Below are 20,821 nucleotides of genomic sequence, written 5' to 3'. Positions count from 1 at the left end.
ATAATAAAAATAAATAAATTCACTGAAGCTTAGCTAGATTTTTCCAGCCATTCTTACATGAACTAGTTTATTCATCTGTGGATTGAAAAGCAACGAAAGTGTGAAGTAGTAGACTTCTGAGGATACAAGATTACAATTTGTAACATACTAGGCATCACTCTTTGAAACTTTATTGTCCAATCTGTATTCCATATTAGAAGACATACTCTGATCTTTCCTTTTCCTTCAGGGCGCAAAGTTGTGGTTGTACGATGTGAAGGGATTAACATATCTGGCAACTTCTACCGCAACAAATGTAAGTAAAACTGAGGCTTCCAAACCTGTCAAAATAATTTGGAGATCATTTTTTCAAGCTACCCAGTAACTAGGAAAGTAGATTACTTAGCTTTGGCAATTAGGGTAAGTTCTAATCTTCAGGCACATGTTTCTTTAAAACAGTGTTTCTCAACCTTGGCAACTTGAGGTATGGACTTCAACTCCCAGAATTCCCCAGCCAGCTGTGCTAGCTGGGGAATTCTGGGAGTTGAAGTCCATACCTCTTCAAGTTGCCAAGGTTGAGAAACACTGCTTTAAAACAATGACCGAGAATCAAGAACAATCATTTTCCTTAAAGCTAGTTCTACTTTGGCATAAAAGTGGCAAGACTCTACAATCTTGAGACCTAGTGGTAGCGGTTTCAAAGGCTTGGAGTAAATATTTAAAGGTCCTGAGACCCCCAAGGGAGAAAGAGCATCAGCAAAAGGAATGAATAAGCTTCTGGGAGGTTGTTATTGGTCATTTGTTTTTCCAGAAAATGCAGTATAATCATATTGGCAAGCATTGCATAGAGAGCCTTCCTTCCATTTTAATTAATACTTGGTAACATAGCTAGGGGGCAGCATGTGGAAGAATTGTGCCCGTAGCTCATCTTTGTGGTAGAATTCTAAACATCTTGCACTGTTGAGCTGTCTAAGCTGGCTAGGTTGGTATTTTCTTAATGTCTTTTCACTGCAGAGAAGCTTGAGAAAAACATAGGGGTGGACAGGGGGGAAAAAACCTTAATACTGGAGGCTGCTCTTCCAACCTTTCTTTGGGAGCTTTGACATGTTACTTTGGCATATGTACATTGCATCAAGATTTGGATGCTTTTAAATAACCATTTCCCCACTCTGCACAAAAGAAAAGACTAGATAAGAACGGATGGCACAAAGTAAGAATGTGATACAATAAATATCAACAATGGTGGCTGAGAAGTGGTCGGTGATGATGCCTTAACCACCTTTAATTCGAGTGTCATGGCCATGAGACAACTCTACATGCACTACCATCTGAGACCACCAGCGTATTCTCACAGCCTTCTTTGCTCTGTAACTATCCATACGATATGCATAGGCTCTGAGGGAGCAAAGAGAACTGCCGGCATTTCTTCCCTTCTTTTTTCCATGTTGAATTTAAGGCACTGTGCCACCCGGTTGCTTGGGACGAGGAGCACAATGTAGGGATAATTTATTCATTTATTCCATTCATAGAAACAATCCCATCAGAAACAATCCCTCAGAAATGTACCTCTCCTGTTGCTGCACCTGGACTGTAGGGTTTGAACCCCTTTTCCCCTAACATCTGCAGGGATCAAACCTGTTGCCATTTAGGAAAGCCCTAGTGCAGTGGTGGCGAACCTATGGTACGCATGCCAGAGGCGGCACTCAGAGCCCTCTCTGTGGGCATGCATGCCATGCCCCGGAGATGGCAACCGTCCTCTTCAACCAGCCGCCCACTAACTTGCTGAGGTCCCACGTGGCCGGATGCATCCCAGCACCCATGCACTTGCTGGCCTTCGTATGTGGGGGTTGATGGTGTCAGGCAGCAGCCGCCCCGGCCCCTGCCTCACCTTGCCCTGCAACATGGCACCCCCACCCTGCCTCGCCTCACCCCGCAGAACCAGCCTCCTACCCACCTCCCCACCCGCCAGAGACCCCTGGATCTCCCCCAACCCTGCCCGGCCCCCACAGGCGTCCCTCACCAGGAACAACATCGAGCTGGCCATGCCCACCCATCTGCCATGACCACTGTAGCCACACCCACCCGGCAATACATAAGTGGGTTTTGGGTTGAAGTTTGGGCACTTGGTCTCTAAAAGGTTCGCCATCACTGCCCTAGTGAAAGAGCCATGTTTTAAAAGGGCTTTCCTAGATGGCAACAGGCTTGATCCATGCAGATGTTAGGGGAAGAGGGGTTCAAACCCTACAGTCCAGGTGCAGCAACAGGAGAGGTACATTTCTGATACAATTTTAACAAGGGGACCCGGAGCATTCCTTCTGTTCAAGATCTAAGAAGATGAGCAGATGTAACTGGAGAGAGAGCTGTCCCACGGGTGATTCTGCCAGGGAAGGCTTTTTCATTGCTGACCAACATCTTGAATTCTACCTGGAGGCCAATTGGCAACCAGTGCAGCTTGCAAAGGAGTTGCCTAAGTGCACCTATTACTATATTAATAAGTTTAATAATAAAGAGTCTAAGTCGAGTAAGACAAGGATTCCAGAGTCCATACATCTATCGTTTGCACAAGAACCTGAAAGCTTTCTTATGCCTGGGAGGTTCCTGCATTCTGAAGGTAGCTCTTCATAGCTGTAGTAAATGATTTTGTTTGTAAGTATGGGGATTTGGTGCCTCCATTTAGGAACTAAGCACATGAATGAGCTGTGTCATCTATGGGGTTCAGTCACATTGATCTTTCTGATCTAGTCTAAGCCCTTTTCTCTCTTTTTCTATTCTCACAGTGAAATACCTTGCTTTCCTCCGCAAGCGGATGAACACCAACCCATCCCGTGGCCCGTATCACTTCCGTGCCCCCAGTCGAATTTTCTGGAGAACAGTTCGAGGTGAGTGTTAGTTTCTCCTTGAAAATGGAAGTGATCCCTTACAAAGAATAAATTGCTTTTTCAAAATATCTGCGCGCAATTGCGGAATATGTCATTCAGTGCTTAGTGGATGTCCACATACGCATTTTTGTGTGTGCATTTTGAGCAAGGTTAGCGTTCCTTAACCCACTCTTTCCAGATTATGATCAGTGTCCCTGTGGTCTGACAGTTAAAACAGTTGTAGTTCAAAAGACCTTGAAGGATCTGATTAGCAAAGACTGTTGAATTTGGGATGGGGTAAAGTGTTTTTAATCCAGGTTACTTTCGCTTATGTTTGCTCGGTGATCTCATTGAGTCCTTCGTTCTGCTCAGCATTGCAGATGTTATTTCAAAGAGATCTGACCTTTTCCTTGGGGTCTCCACTAACCCTCTATGCTTTTCCCATTTTTGTTTCCCCTCGTTCCACTAGGAATGCTCCCTCACAAAACCAAACGTGGTCAGGCCGCCTTAGAGAGGCTGAAGGTTTTTGATGGCATCCCTCCACCTTACGATAAGGTAATTTCCTTTCTGATGTGCAAGAGAAATTATCTTGACTCCTTGGCTTCCTGCTCTGTCAGTGATGTTCTTTTTTACCTACATTGTTTGACTTGAGATGTGAGAAGAAAACAAACCTAACGCTGAGGCAGATCTGAGCATCCGTAGCGTTGCTCGGAGCTGCTTTCATTGTGCAAGTATTACTAACAGGACATTTTTATCCTGCAGCGCAAGAGAATGGTCGTCCCTGCTGCTCTGAAAGTGGTCCGTCTCAAACCCACACGCAAGGTAATGTTTGTTATTGTTAAGAATTAACAGTAGGGATTTAGTGCATGATTTCAAGTCTGTTGCCATTAAAATTATAAATTGAGGACCCCTGGCTTCCTACTTTAAGCGTGGAAATATGTTTTCAGAAGCTCCTTTTCTCTGGCTAAAAGAATTGAGATAAGAAAAGGTGATCTGAAGCCTGGGAGACCCCCACAGTTGCTTAGATGATATCAAGCAAGATGATATCCATCCAGATAAGTTTTCCGCCTGAAAATGTAGTAATAATAGCTCTTATATACCGCTTCATAGTGCTTTACAGCACTGTCTTAGTGGTTTATAAATGTCAGCATTATTGCCCCCGAACAATGTGGGTCCTCATTTTACTGACTTGGGAAGGATGGAAGGCTGAATCAACCTTGAGCCAGTCAGGATCGAACTCCTGACTGTGGGCAGAGTCAGCCTGCAATATTTCGTTCTGGCCACTGCACCACCATGGCTCTTATAGTAGGGGTATAGTATAGTATGGTATTTTCTCCCACAGCATGACTGTTAGATTTTTGATGATTGGGAATCTTGGCCTTACTAGCTGGGAGGGGGGATAATATATCTGCTCCATTTGTTAAGTGTACTGATTTGAATAGGTCTGTGATGATGACATTCCACCATAGTTCGAGTTTCAAGACCATGAGACAACGTTTCATGCACTACCATCTGAGACCTGCCTTTTGTAATACATTCTGTGACATTTGGGGGGGGGGGGTGTTGGTCCTCTGGGTTAGCGAGTCTAGGTGATGGAGAAGAAGAATTCTGATTCTGCTGAGGTAGCCATGCTAGTTTAGAGAGCCATTCTGTTAAGATCCTGCAGAGGTGGAAGACAGGTAAAGGAAGAACAGGGCTATAGGCTAAAGGTTGAATTGTCTGTGTGGTTTGGGTGGGTGTGGAGTACTAGGAATAGCATTAATAAGCATCTGAGAAAATGAAATTTGCTGAGCAAGAATAGAAGGTGTAAAATTTGGTGCAGGGCCAGGACTGGTTATAAAGTGCTGCATTTTTCTTCCACACAGTTTGCTTATTTGGGCCGCCTTGCCCATGAGGTTGGATGGAAGTACCAGGCCATCACAGCCACTCTGGAAGAGAAGCGCAAAGAGAAGGCCAAGGTTCACTATACAAAGAAGAAACAGCTTATGGTGAGTTAACCTTAGCTTATAATTGTAGTCAAGGGTATTCTATCTAGACCAGACTTAGCAGGGAGATGGCTGTCTCTTTCCCCCGCCCCCAAATCTTGCATATCAAAGGCTGAGTGGAGAAATGCTTATGCTTGGAAGTCCCAGAACACGTAAATTAAAAATGGTGGGGAAGAATAATAACTTTAGATTTTCCACCAAGAGAAACTACTAATTGTCCAGTAGGTGGTAAAGAAGAAATTATAAGGTGAATCTGAATAATGATTCTGTGACTGATTCCCTGATAGTTTGTCTAAGCAAATTGTGTAATTTCCCAACGTTGGATTTCTATTTAACGCTTACCTGCCTGTTAGTATCTTCTTGTTGTACTGAGTTCCTCTTCTTTTTCTTTCTCCTTTTTAGAAACTCCGAAAGCTAGCAGAAAAAAATGTGGAGAGCAAGATTGCTCCATACACAGATGTCCTGAAGCATTATGGTATCTTGATTTAAATGAAGGTCTAGGGTTCAGTTCACAATAAAGAATACAATTTACAGACTTGTGGTGTCGTTTTAAGTTTCATTATTCTTCAAAGGAATATTTCAAGTACTTTTTCCTCTTAGCAATGGCTCCAGTTGATGGGAATGAATACAGGTAGCCTTTGACTTATGACCACAACTGAGTCCAAAATTTCAGTTGCTAAGTGAGACATTTGTTGAGTGAGCTTTGTTCCATTTCATGACTTTTCTTGTCATGGTTGTTAAGTGAATCACTGCAGGTGTTAACAACACAGTTGTTAAGTGAATCTGGCTTCCCCATTCACTTTGCTTATCAGAAGGTCGCAAAAAGAGATCGCCTGACCCCAGGAAACCAACCGTCATAACTATGAGTCAATTGCCAAGTGTCTGAATTTTGATCACATGACCGCGGGGATACTGCAATGGTCGTGAGTGTGAAAAATGGTCATAAACCACTTTTTTCAGTACCGTTGTAACTTTGAATGCTCACTGTTGTAAGTTGGAGAATACCTACCTGTATTTGATTTTCTGAGAGCTAGATTTTTTTTAGATTTATTTTCAAGGAGGTAAACAGTATGGGTACCTATTCTCCAACCTAGGGATTTTCAAAGTGGGGGTCCTCGGCAGCTCAGAGTAAAATTAAAATTATTTTGCGAAGTACAAAATTGAATGCTGATAGTGCTTTCATTGTGGGCACATATCCGAATCACAGAAGCAAGGTCTCCAAATGAGTTTTGATGGTTGAACAACTATAACAGCTATCTGTTTAAACTGTTGCCAGCAGCAGTATTATATGTTACTTCTTAGTTATCGATTTAGGCAGCTCAGCTGGCTTCTCACCGAATGCATTGGGGGCACTATACCGTCTTATGCTGTCTACCTGACCCATTCACATTTTGCTGATGGGGTGGCTCGCAGTTGGAGCAAGTTTAAAGCATATGTTTCGAATCAAAAGTTTGTACTTTTGCATCTTCAGACTTGACTTTGAAAGTTAGCAAGCTTTTCCATTCCCCAGCATCTCAAAATACTTGTGTGAAAAGATGGTCAGAGACTTTCAGAGTGTCAGCAATCTCATCTCGCAAGGTCTTCCATTATGGGAAAATGCTGAAATCTTACATGAACTAATGAGAATTTTATATTGCTATCAGAAATCCTTCAAGAGTTAATGTAATAATATTGCCAACTCTGCTTATTTTGATGATACAAGATCTAATCCCAAATCAAGTCATTGCAAGATGAAGGCCCCTTTGTATACAATTGTGGACCCATCATTACCATACACACTCAGTGTAGGTTGGTAGATACTGTAGATTTCTTTATTTCCCTATGTAGGGCTTGGATTACTCGCCCAGCTTGCTCCATGCCTCTAAGGAAGATCTAGAACAGGGGTGTTAAACTCAATTTCATTGAGGGTTGCATCAGCATTGTGGGGGGAAGGGGGGCCCTGGGTGGGTGTGGTCTACTGGGTGGGCATGGCCAGCTCTACATTGTTCCTGTCAATAGTGCCTGTGGGGGCCTGGGCAGGAGTGGGACAGATCTGAAAGTCTCTGGCAGAAGGGGGTGGGACCAGGGCAAGTGCCAAGGCATGGTCCACTGGAGGAGCCTCACTGTTCCTCTCAGGCCATGGGGGGGGGCCTGGATGGTGGTGTGGGCTGCCTGGAGCCCTGGGCAGCAGAGGTCAAATGCCCAGCCTGGCCCTTGAGCACCCGTGGCACCAAGCCCAGCCCCACTTCCCCAAGGGGGCGCCCAGCTGCACTTATCTCCTCAAGGCTGCTGCTGCTGTGCTTGCTCTCCTTAGCCAGGTTGCTCATGATGGGTACGAGGGCAAAGTCAGAGGGAGGCCCATTCCCTCTCCATGGGAGGAGACCTGACTTTGTATCCAAAGCTTCCTTAGCAATAGGATGGGAGACCCCCCAGGATAGGCCAGGAGGAGGGGGCAAGGAGATGGTGAAAGGGCAGCAGGGCAGGACTTCCCTCAGACCCTCCCTCTCCTTTCCTTCCTAAGTACAGAGTGGTGGGAAAATATTTGAGATGAGGGAGGGAGAAAAACAGGCAAGAAACACAGCTGGGGAGGTGTCACCCTTCGTGAGGAATGAAGAAATGCACCATCGCCTGGAAATGGCCAGCACATGACCCTCACCTACTTCACATATCTGGCTTGGTGGGCTCTGGAGGAGGGGATGCCATCAGCAGCGTGAGAGTCAATGTTACCTGCGCAATGCCACCCAGTCCCCAGACTGCCCGGTCTCGGCAGGCAGCGGGGTGCTCTCACAGCACCGAGAGGTTGAGCCAGGCAGCACGAATCTGAAAAGAAGCGCGACGTCAACGAGCCCCCAGCCTGCCCAGTCTCGGCAGGCAGCAGGGCGCTCTCCTCACAGTGCTGAGAGGCTGAGCCAGGTGGCGCGAAGCTCGCCAGCTTTGCACCTTGCTACCTGCTGAAATTGGACAGGCTGGCAGCTAGGCAGCATTGCACTTCTCATCAGATTCGCGCCACCCAGCTCAGCCTCTCGGCACTGTGAGGAGAGTGCCCGCTGCCTGTCGAAACCCCTCCCCCAGAGCCCATCAAGCCGGACATGTGAAGTAGGCCAGGGCCATTTGCTGGCCACTTCCAGGCGATGTTGCATTTCTTCATTCCTCACAAAGGGTGACACCTCCCCAGCATGCACCCAGGAGGCGGGGCTGACGCGGCAGGCGCTGGTTCCTCGCTGTTTCCAGACGGCCTTGTGGAGCTAAGACTGAATGCGTTTCAGCATAGATGGCCACCACAAAATTGTACATTGGCTCCCGGCCGGCCTGGGCCAGGACCAAGGCAGCAGGGGCCATTCCCTCACTGTTTCCAGGATGGCTTCGTGGGCCACATGAAACTACTTCGTGGGCCGGATCCGGCCCCCGGGCCTTGTGTTTGACATGTCTGATCTAAAACCTGAGTTTCCTGCTCCTGGTCTGCTTCTTAACCATTATACCATATTGGCTCTCTTTAAAAGCAGATCATTTAAAGTTCTAACCTAGAAGTGCACATTCTGCTAACATTTTCATGGAGTTTATGCTTTTCCAGGCCAAAACCAATCTTGCTTATTCTGAACCAGACAGTTTTAAATTAATTAACGCAACCATTGTGTAGAGGCAACTTTTGGTAGAATTGAAAATTTTATTAGCCGGTCTCAACACTACACATAACGGTCCTGTTCGTAGATTACTCCCACCTGTTTTCGTGCTTCATCCATGATACAGGCAATTTTTTCACTCTCTTCTAAGGGCATGATGGGACTTTCCTTCAAACCTGCATGCAAGATACAACCTGAATTAGCAATAAATAAATTAAGACCCCACACAAAGGAGAAACTTGTGGTTTGCCCCATATTGCTGGACTCCTAACTATCCTTAGCCTCAGTTTTGCGTAGAAGCATCCTCTGTCTCTTTCCTAGAGTTTAATCCTGGTGTGAACTATAAAAGCTTTATCCTTTGCTTCAAATGGGAACATCTTAACTTGTTAGCCACAAGATCATTAGAGCTTGTTGCCAACCTGAGAAATAATTGAAATTGTCTTCTGAAGTAGGAATCACTTTTATAGCAGGTTTTGAGGAGCAACTTTATTAAGTAAAAATTCAACAGATGTAAGCTAAATGTCTATGGAGATTCTCAGCCATCCAGGTCATACACAGCCCAAAGATTTATATATATTTTTTTACGAGGCAACTGGACTTTCTTGGTTTTCTTTGAAGCTCTGAGCTGAAGAAGCTTCTTAGATGAGAAGCGAAACATCTTCAAAGAAAAACGAAGTCCAGTTGCCTCGTGAAAAAAAGCATCTTTGGTTCAACAGATGTAATATTCCATGGCATTGAGGGAAGACCTAGTTCAGTGGTTCTCAACCTTTTTAATGCCGCGACCCCAACCGGTCGTAAGTCGAGGATTAAACCGGTCATAAGTCGAGGACTAAACCGGTCATAAGTCGAGGACTAAACCGGTCGTAAGTCGAGGACTACCCAACTGGTCGTAAGTCGAGGACTTTCCCTGCCCGGGAGCGCCGCACATGCATGGTTCCGCCCCCTGCGCCAGCCGAGGCGTAGCTGGCAAGCGGCAGAGACGAAGCAAGCCGACCACCAGCTGGCCCAGCCCAAGGGAGGTAAGGCACCTGCCGGAAAAGGGGAAAAAAATGGCGGACAAAAAAATAGCGGACAAAAAAAATGGTGGGCAGCCTTGCTTGGCGACCCCCGTGAAATGGTCGATCGACCCCAAATGGGGTCCCGACCCACAGGTTGAGAACCACTGACCTAGTTTCAGTGCAAAAAGATAGTCAAGACAGAAAAGTACTTCAAATGCGGAAAGGGGAATACAGAAAGAAAATTGAGATGCCCCTGCTCAAATTGTAGGTTTTAGTGAAGAGAAGCAGATATATTCAGCAATTGAAGCTGAAGAGGATGAATATTTCGCCAAATCAGCTGTCGGTCATAAAGTTATTTGTTAAGTTTATTTGCCACCATCTTGCTGTGGGGCTTCTCTGGGTGGCAACTGCAGATAGTCTTGGACTTATATCAGTTCTTTTAATGATTGTTCAAAGTTACAACAGCACTTATGACTATTTTTCACACTGAACAACCGTTGCAGAATCCCCATGATTATGTGATCAGAACTCAAGACGCTTGGCAACTGACTCGTCTTTAAGACAGTTGCAGTGTCCTGTGGTCAACCCGACAAGCAAAATCAATGGGGATGCCAGAGTCACTTAACAATCGTGTTACTAACTTAACAATTGCAGTGATTCGCTTAACAACTGCGGCAAGAAAGGTCGTGAAGTGGAGCAAAACTCACTTAACATGTCTTGCTTAGCAACAGAAATGTTGGGCTCAGTTGTGGTCATAAGTCAAGGACTATCTGTACTTGAACAGTAAAAGTGTTGAATTGTCCTTCACAGTCTCATATTATTGAGAACCTCTAGAATGCAAGGAAGTTTTCAAGTTAGATTTCTGCCAGATAAGAGTAGGGAAAATGAACAAAAATAGATTAGCTAATTACAAGAAACTCTTGGAAACTGTTACTTGTGCCAAAGGAGATGTTGCAAAATATCGCCTGAGAGTGTGTGTAAACCAATTGCACATAAATAGCATGCACCCAAATTTGCAGGAAGATGTATTTTATGTTCGTATGTATGTATATACCATCTTTACTGAGGTATTTGTTGACACCTACAATTTCACCAGAGATGTCACAGCTTTTATAACTGACAGCAGAGTTGAGAGTAAAATAAGCCAGATGCTAGAGATGCAGTGTTAAAAAAAGAAAAAAGAAGAATGGATGTGGATCAATCAAAGAAAAACTTCTGGGTTAAATAGATCTTCCGTCTCATCCAGGAGGACCACCATCACCACCACTACTTAATTACCATTTTCCAGACACTCTCGGACGTGTTCAATTTGATATCGAAACCCAATATTGTGCTTAAAGTAGAGGGGCTCCGGAGAAGGCGGCAAGGGACATTCCCACCGGTTCCCATTCAGAAACATGATTGTAGGGCTGTTCATGTTGTCCGGAATCTAGGAAGAAAAACAGGATGATCTTTCCAATGACAAAATTGAATTCATGTTACCTCTACTCTGCAAATCTGCAGGTGGTAGACCATAACATTTATAACCCAGCCTATACCAACCAGAGGTTATTTGATTAATATGCATTGTGTTTATATTGCAAGTTGAAACACACAGAGTGTTGTATATTAAAACATTAAACCCGTAATTATGCATATCCAACACATCTAATTTATTGAGCTATAACACAAAACTCATATCGCCCTACTAGGAATTAATGTGCTCAATTTATCCATTGGTTAACTTGATAGTGTGAGAAGTCATGTGCAGGTCATAAGGCGAGTCAACCTGTGACTGGACCCAATTTAACAACCTTTTTTTTTTTTGGTGACAGTCCTTAAGTATGATGTGGGACCAAAAATTGATCTATCCAACACACAGTGACAAGAGTGTCAAAGCAGCCTATAATGAGGATTTTGCTGTGACAAACGAAGGAAAAATTATATTTGCAACTTTGGTATATGTTTGTAATCTTCCTATTAAGATTCCAGATTTTATAATCTTATGTTTTGTATCTTACCCTTGTGTTCCTTTTTAATAAAATATATTGTAGATATGCCATACAATAAATAGATAGATAGATGAATGGATGGGTGGGTGGATGGACAGATAGATAGATAGATAGATAGATAGATAGATAGATAGATAGATAGATAGATAGATAGATAGATAGATAGATGATAGATAGATAGATAGATAGATAGATAGATAGATAGATAGATAGATAGATAGATAGATAGATAGATAGATAGATAGATAGATAGATAGATAGATAGAGAGGCAGGCAGGCAGGCAGGCAGGCAGGCAGGCAGGCAGACAGACAGACAGACAGACAGTATGGCCACCGACTACCCATCCTTTTTTAAATCACTCATCTGTCTGCACTCAGTTCTCAATTGTCCCATTTCCACAGCAGCATTTGAAATCTGATTCTGGTGAAGGATGTCCTTGACTTTCACTGTGTCCATCCCTTAGCAAATACCTTGATGATGCCTTCCGTTCCTCCAATCGTTGCCTCTCCTGGCAGATCGATCATCATGGTGACATTAAGCACAGCCTGACGGTTCTCTGAATAGTTGAGGATGATGGAAACGGTTTCGTCCACTCCTGAAAGACACAGAAAAGCTTGCCTGCCTAAACCATCTCCCTCAGGATCTATGACAATATGCTGTGGCCAACTCGCCATGGCCAACTCATTGCAGGACAACTTGTTGCTGGACAAAAGTTACACTAGTAACAAAGAAATAGTGGAATAGAATCATTAAAGAAAGGATGCAAAGGAGGGACAAAATGAAATGTGATCGACAAAAAATAAAATATTTTTTATTTATTTTAAATAATGAAATAAAATTGTTAAATTGTTACGCAATGAGTTGTCCCCTGGCAAGTTAGCTGTGGCGAGCTATCCCATTCCCCTCCCTCAAGCCAGTTGGACTAGATCAGGGGTCCCCAACCCCCGGTCCGTGGACTGGTACCGGTCCGTGGCATGCCAGCAACTGGTCTGCACAAATAAGCAAAGCCCCATCAATGGGATGCAGGCAGCACACAAAACCACACACTCTTTGGTCCGTGGAAAAACCTTTCTCCACAGAATCAGTCCCTGGTGCCCAAAAGGTTGGGGACCTCTGGACTAGAAGACCTCCAAGGTCCCTTCTGACAAGAGTCCACCAAGCCACATTTACTTTAACTCCTTTCCTGCAGGAGCAGGCTCAGGCATTTACCTGTTTCATACAGCAATCCTGAGGCCAGAACCGACTGGGGCATTTCAGGTCCAAAAACCATAGAGGCAAACTGGATGCAGTAGCTGCCCAAATCCAGGATGACACCTCCGCCCAGTTTCTTCTCCAGCAGCCTTGGAATATTGTCCATCCGAAAAGCTAGTTGAGCTCGGAGCACTTTTAAATTCCCAAGAGATTTCTGGCCCAGGACAGTACGGATTTTTTCAGACACCGGGAAGAATCTGGTCCAGAAGCCCTTAAAGAGACCAAGGCCTTTCAGATTGGAAGGTATCTTTTACTTCAAGGGAAGTAGCATTGGATACAGACCTCTTTTTTTTCTGTCTATATATTTTTAGTCTAAGTAAATCAAGTTTCTAATCCTTGGGAGAGTGCTAAGACTAAACAGAACTTTGATCTCATCAGGAAGCAAAATTCCACTAATCTGTACGGATGGCCCTTGACTTGCAACCATTCGTTTAGCGATCATTTGAAGTAACAACAGCACTAAAAATGGGGATTGATGGCCAGTCCTTACACTTACAACCATCCTGACAATTCCTATGTTCACCTGATCAAAATTTGGGTAATTGGCAACCGGCATATATTAAGAATGGCTGCAGCATCCTGGGCTCCTGTGATTGCCATTTGTGATCTTCCCAGGCAGCCTCTGACATGCAAAGTCAATGGGGAAAGCTGCATCCACTAATGACCGAGCGATTCACTTAACAAGTGCAGTGATTCACTTAACAATGGCAAAAAAGAACAACCAGTCGAGTGCCATTCACTCAACAGCCATGTCCCCGTGGTCATGTGATCAAAATTAGTCCGCTTGGCAACTGGTTCATATTTATAAAGGAGTCCTGGAATCATGTGGTCACCTTTTGTGACCTGACAAACAAAGTCAATGGGGAAGCCAGATGCACTTAACAAACTTATTACTAACTTAACAACTGCAGTGATTCCCTTAACAACTGCATCAAAAAAGGTCGTAAAATGGGGCAAAGTTTACTTAACAAATGTTTCAGCAACAGAAAATCTGGGTCTCGATTGTGGTTGTAAATCGAGGACCAGCTATAGAGCTCTTCTCTGTTCTGTAAAGGGGAACATACCAACCGGTGGATTGTAAGAAAGATACCAACCGGTGGATTGTAAGCTAAGAAACACCAAACCAAAAAGTCAGGGTACGCTACCACAGGGCTGGGATTCTTCTTACAGGCAGTCCTCGACTTATGAGCACAACTGACCCTAAAATTTCTGTTGTTAAGTGAGACAGTTATTAAGTGAGTTTTGTCCCATTTTACAACCTTTCTTGGCATGGTTGTTAAGTGAACCACTGCAGTTGTTAATAACACAGTTGTTAAGTGAATCGGGCTTCCCCATTGACTTTGCTTGTCAGAAGGTTGCAAAAGTGATCGCAAGACCCCGGCACACTGCAACCGTTATAAATATGAGTTGCCAAGCGTCTGAATTTTGATCCAAGTGACCACGAGGATGCTGCAAAGGTCATAAGTGTGAAAAACGGTCATAAGTCACCTTTTAGTGCCGTTGTAACTTTGGTCACTAAACGAACTGTTGTAAGTTGAGGACTACTTATACTTGATCTTTATGCATTTCTCAGTCTAATTACCTCTTGCAGGGTTGTTAAAAGGATAAAAAGAAGATGGAGCTTGTCACAGAATTTCCTAGATAGCTTCCCGTGGAAACACACTTTTAGATGTTCTCTGTCAAGAAGTTTTCCTAACGCAGGGGTCTTCAAACTTGGCCCTTTTATGACTTGTGGACTTCAACTCCCAGAATTCCTCAGCCAGGCATGCTGGCTGAAGAATTCTGGGAGTTGAAGTCCACAAGTCATAAAAGGATCAAGTTTGAAGACCCCTGTCCTAATGTATAGACAGAACCTGCCTTCCTGTAACTTAAGATGTATTATTTTGTACCCCACTCTCTGAGAAGTATTTAAGTGCTATTAAATATTTGTTCCTTGCATGTCTTTTCGCAAGGCTAAATTCCCTCAGTCTCCTTTCATAATCTCCAGGAAACATAGGGGGGAAAAAAACAACCCCACAGTAATTCAAACCAAATGAATCAGCTGCATTACAAGCTTGATTTATGCTCATTTGTATTATTTCATCAGGTTGCAGGAGATATAGATCAATGCTCCTCAAGCTTGACAACTTTAAGATGTGGGGAATGCAAGTGCCAACATTCCCCAGCCAATATGGGAGTTGAAGTCTGTGCATCTTAAAATTTCTAGACTTGAGGAACATTTCTTTAGATTTTTCAGTCATTAAAAAGTAGGAATGTGGTTTTTTTAATCTCCGGAAGTGGGAATCTAAGGCTGGAGTTCAAGTGGCATTGCTTGGGGAGAATGAGAGTGGCAGTAAGAACAGAAACTGATTAGGGAGTGCAAAAACTGGATTATCTTAATATAACACGCCTCCACCATCTCTACAAAAAGAGGGGGGGGAGGTTAACCGTATGGAATTGGAGAATTGCAGCCCAGACTGGTTTTGTTAGTTGCAAAGTCATGTCCGACCCATCGCGACCCCATGGACAATGTTCCTCCAGGCCTTCCTGTCCTCTACCATCTTCTGGAGTCCATTTAAGCTCATGCCTTCTGCTTCAGTGACTCCATCCAGCCACCTCATTCTCTGTCGCCCCCTTCTTCTATTGCCCTCAATCTTTCCCAGCATTAGGCTCTTCTCCAATGAGTCCTTCTTTCTCATTAGGTGGCCAAAGTACTTGAGTTTCAACTTCAGGATCTGGCCTTCTAAAGAGCAGTCAGGGTTGATCTCCTCTAGGACTGACCGGTTTGATCACCTTGCAGTCCAGAGGACTCGCAGGAGTCTTCTCCAGCACCATAAATAAGCATAATTGCTGCCCTGGAAGTCACTTATAAAACCTGTTGGATTGCACATTGCATATGCCACACTTGGCAAACCTCAAGCACTGACTTGTTTCTCTCAGAGGTTTGTTGGTTCCCTGCCAACTTGATTAGGATTTTTAGGTCGGGGTATAAGCTGGGAGCGATCAAAGTATTAAAGTAAAGATTTTCTCCTGAGTCAGAAAGAGAGAAAAAGATCTTAGACTCCCTTATTGTTGATCCTGGGAGGCAGAAGAAAATGAGAGATGCTGATGCAGTTCTTATGTGAATTAGGACAGCTTCCTTTGTAAACTGCCCTCAGTTGGAGAAAACTAGATGGTGTGGGATAGTGCTTAAGGCTTTGGACTAGGAGCAGGGAGATGCAGGAAAACTTTTTTCTGATTCTGTCCTCCCTCCCTGACTATCTTGAGGTGCATCCACATTTTAATCTTCTGTTTTCCACCACTGAATTAATTATCTTTCTCTGCTTTTTTAATTTGATGTGGCCCACAGATTGTATGCATGATAGCCCATTCCTAAATGAAAACTAGTGTTGAAGGAAAAAAGAGATAATTTCTGTGTAACCACGCATCTATAGAGAGCTACGCTTATTAGCAAAACAAAAGCAAAATAAATACCTAGAGTGGTATTAATGAAACTATATAATTTCAAAAGCAATAAACCCCATTTTTAAAAGGGAGAAAAAGAGCCTGAAAATTATATTAGTTGTAATACAATCCCAAACATGGAGTTAGATTGCACAAAAAAAGAATTGCTTGCTCCTTTGGTGAAAAAAATATATCAAAAGTTGACAAACATACAGCATGGCAACAATCATTTGCTATAAACGGGTGGATATAGATTTTCATCCTAGTATTATAGGGAGGACCTGCTAAGGTCACTCCTTGCCTATAAAATCCACAGTTCTTGATATCTTGAATCTAACTGTAATGGATACAGCCAAGAAGAATCTGCAACTGTGTGTTAATCATGATGACAATCCTGACAACACTGGGCTAAAATATAAGATAACTAGAACAATATCAGACCAGATGTTTAATATTCTAGCTTGCATCTCCAGTAACAAAGCAATCCTAACCAGTTTCCCCCACTCATTGTTGCCATGATTCAAATTCTTATACAGGTAGTCCTTGACGTATGTCCACAGTTGAGCCCAAAATTCCTGTCGCTAAGCAAGGTAACTGTTAAGTGAACTTTGCCCCATTTTGCAACCTTTCTTGCCACCGTTGTTAAGTGAATCACTGCAGTGGTTAAGTTAGTAACATGGTTGTTAAGCGAATCTGGCTCCCCCACTGACTTGTAAGAAGATCGCAAAAGAGGATCACGTGTCCCCGGGACACACTGCAATGGTCATAAACGTGAGTCAATTGCCAAGAGTCTGAATTTGGATCACATGACCCTGGGGGAGTCGTAAGTGTGAAAAACAATCATAAGTCAGTTTTTTCAGTGCTGTTGTAACTTAGAACAGTCACAAAATGAACTGTTGTAAGTCGAGGACTACCTGTGTTTTCAGTATTCAATATAATGCATGTTTAGGTTTATAAAATAAACTGAATGGTGTCTCAGTGCGAACACAAAGACATACAGTATCACAACTGTTGTTAGTGATTTGTGCATCAACAAAACAAACCTTTTAAAACTGCGGCTGGGAAGGAAGTTGGGCAATTGGCACTAAGAATAATAAATCCCTCCCTAATTGATCTTTATCTAATTACAATAGAGTATGATTTCTATTTTAAAAAAAACTTAGTTTTTCTACAGCTATAAAGTGGCAAAAAATGTTCTGGAATACATGCTTCAAAAACCGTGTGACTCTTTTTGTGCACCTCTGAGGGCTTCTAAGCTATCATGTCGGTGAGTTTACGCCACATGCTAAAACTGAAATTCAAAGAAGCCCCACATGAGCTTTGCACAATGTGTGAAGCGAGCTAGAGCTTGAGTCCTAAAAGCTCACATCTCACATACCTCCATGAGGAAGACGTCGTTCTCCTGAGCTGTTCGTATCATCTCCCGTACTTCGCGGGCATTCATGCCCATTGGTTTTTCACAGAGAACATGCTTTTTAGCCCGGAGGAAGAGGGTGGTGTGAGAAAGATGCTGGGTGTTGAGAGAACCCACGTAGATCACATCTGGAGGGGGGAGCAGAAGACACCTCCTCAGCAAATGAACAGAAAATGGAAGAGAGATAAAGGGGGAGACTGGAGCCTGGGAATCTTCTTCCTCCCTCCCTCTCTGCCTAATACAAAGTAATGAAAGGCCAGGAGACAGCATGGAGTTGTACTGGAGATATGAAGCCCATCAACCATTCCCTCATTCCTTCCTTCCTTCCTTCCTTCATTCCTTCCTTCCTTCCTTCCTTCCTTCCTTCCTTTCTCTTTCTTTCTTTCTTTCTTTCTTTCTTCCTTCCTTCCTTCCTTCCTTCCTTCCTTCCTTCCTTCCCTCCCTTCCACACATCTTTAAGTTGCCAGGGTTGACAAACATTATTAGACAAACATCTAGCATAACTCCCTTTTTATGACCCTTAATTATACTTATATATATACCTAGGATTGAATTCTCAACCTTCTGAGTGGGAGGCGAAGGTCTTTACCATTAGGCCACTACTCTGCTCAAACATCTGGCATATGTCTTCCTATACTGATTCCTCCTAATTTCAAGTCTCAGATCCTCTCAGGAGAGAGTGTCTATGGAGATTCTCAGTCACCCAGGTCATAGTTATCATGAGAATTTCAATTGCTCTCTTCCACAACCCTGCCCTGCCAGTTTTGGAACTGATTTTCTGTCCCCAAGGTCCAATTCAGCTCACCCACATCAGGATCCTGTGCAAGTTCCTCATAAGAGCCATAGGCCCTGCAAATGCCATGTAGTCTGGCATATTCCTGGGCACGCTTGAGACTGCTAGAAGCGATAGCAGCTATCTGGAAAAAAAAGAAGCAGCAGCCAAATTATATGAAGTTGGACACTGTATTTTATTCTTTCAAAATTAGCCCTCCTTGTACTTAGAGGAAGGGGTCAAAGGTTGATAAATTTTCAATTCATCCTTCCACTTGATCAAAAGGGAATCTGCATCCTAGGAATTGTGTGCTTGCATTATGGATAGGTAGGTAGGGAACAGCCATTGAGGTGCACAGAAGTGTATCAAATATAGATAGAGTTGATTTTATTTTTCATTTCAGTATTCCTGTTTGATTTCAGTACAGGTAGTCCTCAAGTAACAACCACAATTTTGAGCTCAAAATTTCTGTCGCTAAGTGAGACATTTGTTAAGTGAATTTTGCCCATTTTATTATTTTTCTTGCTACCATTAAGTGAATCACTGCAGTTTTTAAGTGAGTAACATGGTTGTTAAGTGAATCTGGCTTCCTCATTTGACTTTGTTTATCAGAAGGTCAAAAAAGTGATCACGTGACCCTGGGACACTGTGACATCATAAACATGAGTTAGTTGCCAAGCGTCTGAATTTTGATCACGTGACCGTGAGGATGCTACAACAGTCACAAGTGTGAAAAATGGTCATCACTTTTTTCAGAGCCATTATAACTTCGAGTGAACACCAAATGAACTGTTTAGTGACCTAGTACAGGTAGTCCTTGACTTAAACAGTTCGTTTAAGCCAGGGGTAGGCAACCTTGGCTCTTTTATGACTCGTGGACTTCAGGAATTCTGGAAGTTGAAGTCCACGAGTCATAAAAGAGCCAAGGTTGCCTACCCCTGGTTTAAGCAATCCCAACCACATCACCCATTTGCTCTTCTTGCTGACATTAATAAGAACTGGTCCAAATTATACAGATGGTTTTGCTCCATCCAAATTAGTTAACTCATTTTTTTCCCCTGAGGATGCAAGGAAAATAATCTGGGAGGGTGAATCAATTTGTTTGTTTTTCTTAATAGACACCCTGAGATAGGAGTGGTACCATAGCTTGATAATTAGCACTGTCTCAGCTTTTTGTTTGTTTTTTTTTGTTGTTATTTTAATGAGATTCCTATCTGAGCTTGAAAGTGATAAGGTTGTTTCCTGCTAGCTCTCCAGAGGAAAGAGAAGCATTAGAGTATTTTCCCAGAAAGAGTGAATGAATGTATTAGGATGAGAAAATTTTAGCTTATGCTAGCATACTTCAGGGTGCAATCTAAGACTATGCCTAATTTGCTTGCTGAGGGGAGCTTTGACTTAATTAAGTGCCGATTTGCTCTAATTCAAAGTAATGAAAGGCCACGAGGCAACATGGAGTTGTACTGGAGATATGAAAACCATCAACCATTCCATCCCATCCTTCTTTAAAGTAAGTTGCTTCCTTTCAGTCTATAATCCGCAAGAATGCTAAGTAGGCGAAGGTTTAGCTTTGGAGGAAGGGAGTGGCACCCCTACCTTGCAGATTTTTAAAATTTGTTTTCTCAATAATTTCTGGATTTCTGCAAACCTCAAGAGGATTTCTGGATGGAGACATGGTGGCGTAGTGGTTAGAATGCAGTAGTGCAGGCTAATTCTGCTGACTGCCAACTGCCAGCAGTTCGGCAGTTTGAGGCTCACCGTCTCAAGTTTGACTCAGCTTTCCATCCTTCTGAGGTCGGTAAAATGAGGACCCAGATTGTTGGAGGCAATATGCTGACTCTGTAAACCGCTTAGAGGCGGATGTAAAGCACTATGAAGCAGTATATAAGTCTAAGTCCTACTGCTATTGCTATTTGGGTGATGCCAACTGTAGCAAATTTGCTCCTAGCTGGATAAGATAAGATAACCTTTATTGACATTTTTTTACTATGCACACACTGGTCCACATTAAAAATTACACCCATACATATATATACATATTAATTTTAATCACTGTCCATTTTGAATACATAGCGGAAAGAAGAAACTTGAGAGTTCATAGGGTCAATACTATATGGAACAAAGCTGTGACTGAATCTGGATGTTTTGCTTTGGATACCACGAAGCCTCCTCCCAGAAGGTAACAAAGAAAAGTCATGAAGAGAATGTGTAGCATCCTAGATAATCCCAGATAATCCAAAGAAGATAATCTGCTTTGGATACCACGAAGCCTCCTCCCAGAAGGTAACAAAGAAAACAGGTCATGAAGAGAATGTATAGCGTCCCAGACAATCCTTGCTCAAGCATCACTTATATGCTATGTCCTGGATAGAAAGAAGTGAACTGCCAATAATCTTTTCTACCATCCTCACCACTCTCTACACTGCCTTCCTGTCTGAAGCAGTAATGCTTCCAAATCAGACAGTAATGCAATATGACAAGATGCTCTTGACTGTCTCTCTGTAGAAAGTGTTAAGGACAGGGGAAGGAAGATGTACTTTTCTCAGGTGACGC

General features: G+C 43.2%; 2 protein-coding genes and 3 non-coding genes across 5 annotated transcripts in view; 4 read left to right on the top strand and 1 right to left on the bottom strand.

Moving 5' to 3' along the window:
* The window catches only part of RPL13A (ribosomal protein L13a), a 7,947-nt gene extending 2,588 nt beyond the window's left edge, over nt 1-5,359 (top strand). Inside the window, exons 3-8 of the mRNA XM_015810268.1 lie at nt 230-295; nt 2,757-2,858; nt 3,307-3,392; nt 3,600-3,659; nt 4,703-4,825; nt 5,225-5,359. Of these exons, the coding sequence (XP_015665754.1) occupies nt 230-295; nt 2,757-2,858; nt 3,307-3,392; nt 3,600-3,659; nt 4,703-4,825; nt 5,225-5,311 (524 nt within the window). The 3' untranslated portion in view covers nt 5,312-5,359. The remainder of the gene's footprint in view (nt 1-229; nt 296-2,756; nt 2,859-3,306; nt 3,393-3,599; nt 3,660-4,702; nt 4,826-5,224) is intronic.
* On the top strand, nt 1,233-1,317 carry LOC114922227. Its single transcript, XR_003810354.1, has one exon. It is a non-coding gene; the product is annotated as a small nucleolar RNA Z195/SNORD33/SNORD32 family (small nucleolar RNA).
* On the top strand, nt 3,447-3,524 carry LOC114922229. Its single transcript, XR_003810356.1, has one exon. It is a non-coding gene; the product is annotated as a small nucleolar RNA SNORD34 (small nucleolar RNA).
* LOC114922228 lies at nt 4,277-4,359 on the top strand. Its single transcript, XR_003810355.1, has one exon. It is a non-coding gene; the product is annotated as a small nucleolar RNA Z195/SNORD33/SNORD32 family (small nucleolar RNA).
* A 3,125-nt stretch (nt 5,360-8,484) lies between the features above and the next one.
* The window catches only part of DHDH (dihydrodiol dehydrogenase), a 13,709-nt gene continuing 1,372 nt past the window's right edge, over nt 8,485-20,821 (bottom strand). Inside the window, exons 2-7 of the mRNA XM_015810337.1 lie at nt 18,305-18,416; nt 17,464-17,627; nt 12,621-12,873; nt 11,882-12,006; nt 10,698-10,848; nt 8,485-8,597 (exon numbers count right to left, since the gene is read on the bottom strand). Coding sequence (XP_015665823.1) covers nt 8,485-8,597; nt 10,698-10,848; nt 11,882-12,006; nt 12,621-12,873; nt 17,464-17,627; nt 18,305-18,416 — 918 coding nt within the window. The remainder of the gene's footprint in view (nt 8,598-10,697; nt 10,849-11,881; nt 12,007-12,620; nt 12,874-17,463; nt 17,628-18,304; nt 18,417-20,821) is intronic.

Source organism: Protobothrops mucrosquamatus, unplaced genomic scaffold (assembly GCF_001527695.2).
Source record: "Protobothrops mucrosquamatus isolate PMUCROS unplaced genomic scaffold, P.Mucros_1.0 scaffold8, whole genome shotgun sequence".
Classification (NCBI taxonomy): domain Eukaryota; kingdom Metazoa; phylum Chordata; class Lepidosauria; order Squamata; family Viperidae; genus Protobothrops; species Protobothrops mucrosquamatus.
Note: the sequence above shows the minus strand (reverse complement) of the source record. Positions and strands in the feature narration are given on the sequence as shown.